General features: G+C 46.5%; 1 protein-coding gene across 6 annotated transcripts in view; it reads right to left on the bottom strand.

Moving 5' to 3' along the window:
• Window positions 1-984: 984 nt before the first annotated feature.
• Window positions 985-9220, bottom strand: part of CUNH6orf89 (chromosome unknown C6orf89 homolog) — a 28670-nt gene continuing 20434 nt past the window's right edge. For all 6 annotated transcript variants that reach the window (XM_027127095.1, XM_027127092.1, XM_027127094.1 and 3 more), the window contains 3 exons: window positions 7953-8082; window positions 4978-5101; window positions 985-2103 (listed from right to left, as the gene is read on the bottom strand). In XM_027127095.1, coding sequence (XP_026982896.1) covers window positions 2009-2103; window positions 4978-5101; window positions 7953-8082 — 349 coding nt within the window. In that variant the 3' untranslated portion in view covers window positions 985-2008. The remainder of the gene's footprint in view (window positions 2104-4977; window positions 5102-7952; window positions 8083-9220) is intronic.

Here is a 9220-nt window from a genome sequence, read left to right as displayed (position 1 = left end):
CGCTAAAGAACTTGTTTACGTATAAACCTTCCCCTTGTGCAGTGGGGGTAAGGACACTGAAAAGGCTCAAAAAACTTGCACAAAGCTGGCCTCCAAATGATCTCTCTGATCGAAAACCTCTTAAATTGTAACTGCTTAGCAGCGTGACTTTCATATGGACACAAAGTTTTGTTTTTCCTGTATCAATTCACACAAGGCCTGATTCCTTTAAGGAAAAATTCCCTCAGGTACAATTCATCCTAGTTTCACTCAAGACCGTGGAGGAGGCTCTGAGCTTTTCCACCCTGGACTCTGCGAACCCTCCATGTCCTTTACAAGCCCACACACAGGCCACTCAAGCACCTGACAATCCTCACTGCTGCTCGTGAGATGTGTAGAGAAAGAGGGCCTGGGGACAAGGTCCAGGGGTGCCTGCAAGGATGAAGACCCCATAAGGAGTCACACCCACCCTCTTCCCTCACCACTGTCTGCCTCTGGTCTGTAACTCGACACAGACACCTCCAGTATCTGTTTGATTTCTGCAGTTCAGAACCAGGGCTGCAGTGTGGTTTGCTTTTTCTTCAACTTGGCAATGGCATTTTCAGAAGCCAGATTTTTAAGAGTCGATAAAGGAATAATAAAGGGAAAAAGGAAACAAGAAAAGAGTGTCCTTCTTTACACACTTAAGACACACTAAAAGCACTTGGGGAAAACAATGAGCATAGTGAATCATCCAATCAAAAGAACATGATTTGGGCTTCCCTGGTGGCGCAGTGGTTGAGAGTCCGCCTGCCAATGCAGGGGACACGGGTTCGTGCCCCGGTCCGGGAAGATCCCACATGCCGCAGAGTGGCTGGGCCCGTGAGCCATGGCTGCTGAGCCTGTGCGTCCGGAGCCTGTGCTCTGCAATGGGAGAGGCCACAACAGTGAGAGGCCCGTGTACCGCAAAAAAAAAAAAAAAAAAAAAAAAAAAGAACATGATTTTATAATTTCACAAAAAATAAAAACACCTCACCTTGGCTCCCAGTACAGAGAGAGAAATCATTTCAAGACAGAGGGTCACACAGTCGTACGCCCAGCTGGCCAAGACTCTGGGTCTGGAGTTCCTTCCCCAACCACATTACAACATCAGCTTGACATGTCTGTAAAACATCTTTCCTGCAGAAAGTTGGACCCTAAAGATCAAACCCGGGGAGGCACCCTCTCCCCCTCCGAAGACATTTGGTAAAAGCAACATAGTTGACAAGAGCAGTGCTGCCTCAGCAGTAAAGGGCGCTGGCCCATCCAAGGGAGGGAGACCAGGAGCCCAACTTCTGAGAAGCCATCCAGATAGGCAAGGGAGAAGGGGAGGGAGGGGAGAGGCATAAGAACTGATAGAATGGAGACAAGAATTACCTTAGGAATTACCATTTCAATTACAATCAGACTCCGACCTGGCATCGCTGATACTCCAAAAGCCATGGACACTGGGAAAGAAGTGCACTTCTTGAGTGCAGTTTGAGGTTATTTGATCCTTTTTCACCGGTTCTAGATTCCATTCTGCTTGGGAAACTGCAATGACTTCTTTAATCATCCATGGCTTTCCAAAAACAGTACAGGGTGGTGTGACCAGGAAGAGAGGACAGGCAGGCCCACCTGGTAGAGGATGGCTCTAAAGTCAGGACCTGGTGACTGCCCTCTCGTGGCCAGGGAGCCAGCAGAGGGGATCATGTCATGCAAGTGAGGGAAGGTATCAACCGTGCTCCCTGCCTGAAGGGCAGCCTCAAGGCTTTGGTGCCAAAAGGCCTGGAAGAGGCCAGTCTCTCACAGATGGGTATTGGCAAGGTCCTGGCCAAGCAACTGGGCTGGAAGAGTTGGGAGGGCTGGGCTCTGGCCTTTGCTTCCAGCACACAACTGGCTCACACACGCATGCACAGGGCAGGCAACTAAGCAACCAACCCCTGGAAAGTGGTTTCATCGTTTTTTGTTTTTATTTTCCCCCTTTCGATCCGGTCTTCAGCTCTCAAACCTGTTCCTTTAGTTCTGTTTCCTACAGTTCTGAGAGGGTGGTTCCATCACAAATGACCAAAGGCTGGACCCCTCTGGCTATAATGTAAACCTTCCAGTGGGTGGCGCCAGCATAGCCTTGAAGGGAGACACGAACAAGGAAAGCAAGTGAATGTCAGGCCTACCCGTGGGCACGAGCAAGGCAGGTCCACCAGAGCTGCCCTCAGATTCACCTACAGACTCAGAGGCAATGCTTGCTCTGGAGGTCTTTTAGCTCTTCCTGGCATAAGTATCCCCAGTTATTATCAGTCCTCTCTGTAACCTGACAGCCAATGGGAGCCACTATGAACCAAAGTGCTTCATCACCAGCCCTCACCTGGGTAATTGTGAATCACCATTCAGCAGGTTTACAAAAGCAGGATGCTCTAGATAAGGCTGATATGGGACATCAATTCTCAGGTCTCATTTTTTTCAGCAAGAAGACAGACGGGTTCTGAGGGGCGCCAGGACCCCCTATCCAATTCTCCTGAGGTTATACATAATATGGTCTCATTACAGAACTTCCAGATTAACCCAAACCAGTATTTCCTAAATTGTATTCTGCAGACAGTAGCATCCCATAAAACAGTCCAAGGAAAAAGGGTTCCCTGGTCAAGTAAGTTTGAAAAACACTGGATTTCTCCAAGGCTTCTCAGAGCCTTTTGTACACTAATGTATACTATGTTTCAACAAGACAGGCATTTCCCAAAGTCAATGACTCAAGAGCCCTATTTGCCAAGGGTCTTTCCAAGGGGCTCCTGTTTGCCCCCTAGGGTCACGAGTGATCCGAAGAATCGATTAGGAAACACTGACCTATGTCATTTGAGCGACAGGAATAGGCTAGGAAGGTAAAGTTACACAATTTTAACACTTCAATAACTTCCTGATGGAAACATTTCTAGAGAATGATATATACCACCCATCTTTAAACTGACAGCGCTGAACGGATGTGCCCTCTACTTGGTGACTCCAGAAAGGTTACTACGAGCCGTGACTGTACCATCATGGCAGGTGTGTGGGCTCACCAGCATCAACCTCTGATGCCTGACTGACACCCACGTCATTCTTGAAAACGCCACCCGTCACAGGTTTTCTGGTGATCCCCTTCCCCTCCGCTTTCACAGGATAATGCTTATTTTGTCAAAAAACACAGAACCTGCTTGTCACAGTGCTATTCTTAAGGGTCTCTTAGGTGCAGGAGCTGCGACCTGTCCTGCAGCCACTAAATTAGTCTCCTCCACTGTCAGGGTCTGCTTTCTTGCCCTCATTTTTCACTGTGGCAGCTGCGGCCACTGCTTCTATTTCTGCCGCTGCTTCAAGTGTCCACTGTCCTCCTCCGCCCTCTCCACCTCCACTCTTCTCCTGACTTGCCCGCTTCCCCTTGCTCTGGTCGGTCTCCATTAGTTCTCGACGTTCCTGTCATGTGCTGGCCTTCATGGACACTGCCGACCACAGGGCTCCTTCCCCTCTGGTCAGCAGTCTGCCGGTCACAGCACAACAAGCATCAGGCTCTGGATTTTAAGCTGTTCTGGACCAGCCGCAGCAGGCTTTGTGGCGCAAAGCTTCTTGAATCACTGCCACTCACCCATCTTTTTTTCTTTTTCCCTAATTCTATAATTGGCATTCTGGATGCTTGTGGGAGCCGAAAACATGGAATTTGGATAACTCAAGTGTTTCTGTAGTTGTCTGAACTGTCAGGCGTTTGTAGAACATAAGACAGAAACTTTTTCAAGCACAACTACACACTCCAAACCCAGAATGCCATACAGACTTGTGCAGCGTCACTCCACTAAAGGAAGACAGTTTTGGAATAATTTCCACATAAGAATCCTCTTTTCCGCAGTAATTCTCAAGTGCCAGACCAGCTGTGCTCCATTATCGGTTAATGCTTAATTTGTGCATTATTTTTATTTTTTCATTTTTAAATGGAAATAAAAGTTATGTAACTTGGTTGGGTTAAAGTTTGGCAGTTCGCAGTCTGCATCCGACCTCCGAATGAGATGAGAGGTTTCTAGGGATTGGGGTCTTCCGAATAGATAAAATTAAAAGAAATCAACTGGAAAACCAGTCTGGGCTCTGCCAGGAACTCCAGGGCTCCCCTAGGTTTTGTGAGGCAAGAAAAACAAGGAGGATGATGGTGATGCTTGCTGATTTATGTGCTGCTGCCAAGGAAATTCCACTGTCAAACTGACAGCTACTGACAGCAGTTGATTCAAGGCTGTTTCTTTGGAACGGATTTTTAGAATATCAGGTACAGAACAAGTCACATTGGGAAATCATGGAGCCAAGGGTGAGTGATGACTGTGAGGCTGTGACCTGGCTGTGGGACACACACGGAATGCAGTATTTCCTTGGGTGGCTGCTGCCCTTACATCCTGCCTGCATCATTTTATTAGCAAAATAGGCACAGAAAGGCTTTCCTCAAATCTGAACTGTACCTCCTCTGGCCTGACTCAGTGAAAGGAGTCACTTAACACTGATGCTTTGCCTAACTGATGGTGGGGCCTTGAGGTGGTCACCTCTCCTCCCTGGATCTCAATCTCCTTATCCGTAAAATAAAGGATCACTCTAAATACTCCCCATAATAATTCTTTCTAAATTGAAATCTCTAAAGCCAATGGAGGGAATTCCCTGGCAGTCCAGTGGTTAGGACTCCATGCTCTCACTGCTGAGGAACTGGGTTCGATCCCTGGTCGGGGAACTAAAATCCCACAAGCCACGTGGTGTGGCTAAAAAAATAAATAAATAAAGCCAATGGACACATACATTCTAAATGTGCATACAAGACATTTCTCTCTGCTACATTTTCTCACTACATCTAAGCATAAATATTGACCTTTTTAATAAAAGAATGCTATTTTTGACTCTACTTAATGAATCTTTGTGAAGGCAATATTTAATTTTTAGAATATTTTTTGAGTTAAAAAGTAAAAAGACCCTCCAGTGACCTTGCCCGCCGGAGGCTCCACCTACCAATATCCCCTGGCTCTAGTGGCATCGCCATGGACTGGCAATGTCTTCGGCACTGGAAGGGAGGGATGAGTTGCAACATGGCCTCGCCGCTGCCAATGGTAAACAGGTCATGCATCCTATGCATCTGGAGGAAAAGACATGGGGGAAGAAAAGGAAGGAAAGGAAAACAAAATAAAACCCCGGAGCACGGGACAGTAATACACAAAAACTCTTACACATATGGCTCTGAGCTTCCTCGCAGCCTAAGCAAAGAGGAAAACAGTACCAAGAACACAATTCACAGTTACGTCCAAAAGACAAAAACAAACTAGTTTCTCCTAAGTATGGCATCTCCTGGTACTGAGACCAGGGTAAGATTTCTTCTATGGTTTTTCCTAAAGAGACATCGTGTAGTTTTGTGGGCAGCATCCTCAATGACAGCCCTGTAGCAGAAACGGCATGAGCTTCATAATTCACAACTATTTCTAGCCACAGTTTCAAAGTAGGTCAAAGGCAAAATATCTAATTGTATTTTAACAAAAGTCTAGCAAAGGCCAACACGTGGTGATCTAAATAGGCAATCTTCTGAGGGTCTGGTCTGACCCAGATAGATAGTTTGCATATCCTTCGGACAACGGTCCATGGAACATTATCACTTACTGTTAGGCTTTTGACAGCAGCAAGTTCAAGTTTATACTTTTTGGCAAGACTCAAGTGAGCAGATACATGTTGCTACTGATTAAAAACTAATGACAGTAAGGTCAGCCTCTGATTTTGAAAGCTAAGGAGATAACAGGATATACACCTACACAGGTAACTACTGCACTCCTGAGGGCATAATACTGCTACCAACAGGCATTAGGTGCAACCTGCTGTGCACCAGGTAGAGCTGTGAACCCTGGGGTTGGGGAGGGGCAGGGAGTAGAGATAAAGGGAGAGGTTGGTCTTGCTCAGGCTTCTCTTCCTGTCTAGATGGTGAGAGAAAACCCTAGCGTCTCCCGTTCCCTCCCCTGTTCCCCCTCCTCCCAGCCCCTGCCCTCTAGGGAAGCTCTTTATATGCCCTTATAAAGCAGGGGTAAGAAATCTGACTCCCTGGGCCACATCCTGGTTTTTCCTTCACCGCTTGGGTCCTCTAGAGCCTTGGGATGTGGCCCTATCTTCTCCTGCTTCCCAACCCTGGTCTCTTGGTTGCTCCCCCAGGCCCTGGCCATGACTCTGTGTCCATGGAAACGCTAGAGCCATTTCAACTGCTGCTATAGTGACAGAAGGAGGACTAGTGTCTTGAGCTGGCCTGTGACTAACTGGTAGTAACACTGGCAGAAGCCCTGACATATGCAGTCTTGAAAAAATCCCAGAAGACAAAAATAAGCGGATGTATCTCTGTTTCATATAGGCCTGAGAGGGGGTGGGACCATGTTCCTCCACATTCAGGATGACGAGGAACTGACAACGGGATGGAGTGGGCCAGCCCTAGGCAACACCGTGGGGTGGGTAAAGTGGGCCTTGGAGCCCCTCACCCCTTCCCCCAGGGCCTCTCAACAATCAGCCCCCACTGCTTATCTTCTATCCCAAGGCTGCCTCTTGGATTCTGGGCCCACAGACATGTGACTTTACCAGGGTCCAGGGCACAGGGATGTGGACCAAGGGCGGAGTAACAAAGCTGTGGAGGAAGGACAGCCTGGGCCAGGGTGGGGAACAGATGCTCTAAGAAATCAGACTCTCAGGATTTTTGCCTATTTGGGCCACTCCCCTTCCCAAAACATCCTTGAGAACTGCAACAAGATGACTCTGACAGTCTGTGTATTTAACCCTTTGGCTGGGCTCCTTGGTGTCCCTGTTAAGCAGACTGGTGAAATTAACTTAAGGTTCAAGTGGGAAAACCCAAGATGAAGATCAAGGCCCTCACCCAGAATTATATCATAATTATGAAGATGAAATCATACTAGGGCCCCGAGTTCTAGCCGAAAACAGCAGGATAAACTTCTTTAAAATCTGAGGCAACAGCCGAGCACCTCCACCCTACAGCTGGCAGACAGAAGTTCTTACTTCTAGATGGAAGGATTGTTTTTAAAGGCTTTGAAATTCCTTTAACACGATTCAACAAATTGGAGCCAAACAATAGTGTCGGGAGGTTAAAGACACAACCCAGAGTTGGTAGGGGTCACAGTTCAGCAAATTTAATTTTTTAATAAAGGAAAATTCATCCTTTTAATTATTCCAAACCAATCCAGGCTGAAAAACCTTCTTCAGGAATGAGACTCAAAAAAAGAGCAATTCAGAGAAAAGTAAACAGACACAAACACAGAACAGCTATGCCCAGTCCGCTGGCCCCAGAGACGGTAAATGTGGGCTCTGGGTACTTGGCCACGGACTGAGATGAGAACCACTACCACACACACTGGGCTGCCTGCCTCAGGCACAGGCTTGTCAGCCCTTTTGTTCCCAAACCTCTCCATGCTCCCAAGCTTTTTGCTTTCCCAGTTCTCTATCTGAAGTTTCTCATTTTTTTCTGGGGAAAGCCAACCTGGGAGTGGAGGGTGAGGAGAGACCTCTTATTAACTTGCTGTGTCCTTGGGCAAATGACACTCTCTCTGGGGCTCAGTTTCCTTCTCTATAAAATGAGTAAGCTGGACTATTCATTTACATACTATTCATTCATAGTCTGCCTGCTTTCTACTTGGAGGTAGGGAAGTCAGACTAACGGGATGCTCAGGACCCTTCAAATTTTAGGATTTTACTTCCTTTAATATAGAAAAGTAACTTGCCCCCAGGTGTTAAGGGCAGGAAATACATCTGCAAGGTAACCAGACTTTCTGTAAGTGTGTCTTCAGTAAAAAGTCAGGTCTGTTGGCAAGCAGGAGGAGGAGAGAACTTTAGATTATGTGGCTGACCCCTCAATTCACCCCCTAAGTTGACACACAGGGAAGGCTTTATGACATCAGCCCAGGTACCAAATGAGAAAAATTCTAGAGCCAAGTCCTCTCAAAATTTCCTACCTTACTCCCCACAATAGGTTCTGGTTGAAGAAAGAAGCACTTTTTCAAGGAGGCTTCTTTTGGAAACGGCAGGTAGGTGAACACAGGAAAAAGCTCACGTAAAAGGTGTGATCTGTTCAGAGGTCTTCTCCTGTAAAATGTGTAAAAGAGAAAAATGTAGTTAAGCTGGGCAAGCCAGCCTAACTCCGTGACTAACAGAGAGCTCGGCAAGGGTGGGAAAACTGTGGGCGGTGGGTGAAGAGGGAAAAATGTCAGGACAATATCTGAAGTATTAGGTCCATGAAGAACAGTCATGCCAAATCAATTAATAGTAAAATGTACACACACACACAAACTCTACTGCCGTGATTTGTCTGTGTGGGTGGGGTGTTTATAAAATCCAGCTAAAACAACATATAGAGGGAGAAAAGAAACACTCCATTCATCCTCTCTTGGCAAAGAGACTGAAGTAACAGCAGACAGGGCAAGATAGAAGAAGGGAGGAGGAGGAAGCAAAAGTCGTGAACCTTCTGAGGTGGAGCAGCATGAGGGAGGAAGCCTGTATCAGCTTGTTACACCGAGTATTTGATCATGTAAATAAACGGCATTTAAAGAAAGGCAGAAGCACAGAAATCATCCAACAAAAGGCCTGAAAAAGCAGTTTTAATTCTCTTTGGAATGGTTCTAGAAGTGAACTGGCCTTCCTTTTCTTCTAGAAAACAACTTCACCTGAAGAAACAGACCATGTCTTCTATAGGACACAGCAAGGAACAAGGAGATAGACCTGGGTCTCAATTCTGGCTGGGTGACCTTAAGCAAGGTACTTAACCTGATTCCCACTTTTCTGATCTGAAAAATGACAGTGATAATTCCTACTTCCCAGAGCTATTATGAGCATCACCAATGAGTAACAGATACTCAGTACCAAGGCACACAGCCTGGCTGCCAAGAAATAACTTTCCCTTTTATTCTTTGTGCTCTCTCTGCAGTCCTCAATGCTCAGGACCCACTCAGCATGAACACAAATGCTAAACACATACTTAGAAGTAAATTATGAGTCTATCAGGCAATCTCGGTGTCCACCACAGTGGTGCCCCTCTTGACACACCTCTTTGGACTCACCCACTTTCTCTCATCAAGTTTGCAACAGTGCACCCCTGAGTATCATTTGACTTGAAGAGTATATTGTAAAGTGCTTGCACAGTGCTGGGCATAGCAGCGTCTTGGCAGTAATTATCCATAGTAATTATCCATATCCAGAATATCCATATTCTGACATTTGGTCTGCC

The sequence above is a fragment of the Aethalodelphis obliquidens genome, unplaced genomic scaffold, assembly GCF_003676395.1.
Source record: "Aethalodelphis obliquidens isolate GAN/ISIS:26980383/991018 unplaced genomic scaffold, ASM367639v1 scaffold31, whole genome shotgun sequence".
Lineage (NCBI taxonomy): Eukaryota > Metazoa > Chordata > Mammalia > Artiodactyla > Delphinidae > Aethalodelphis > Aethalodelphis obliquidens.
This window is presented reverse-complemented; position numbering and strand designations above follow the sequence as displayed.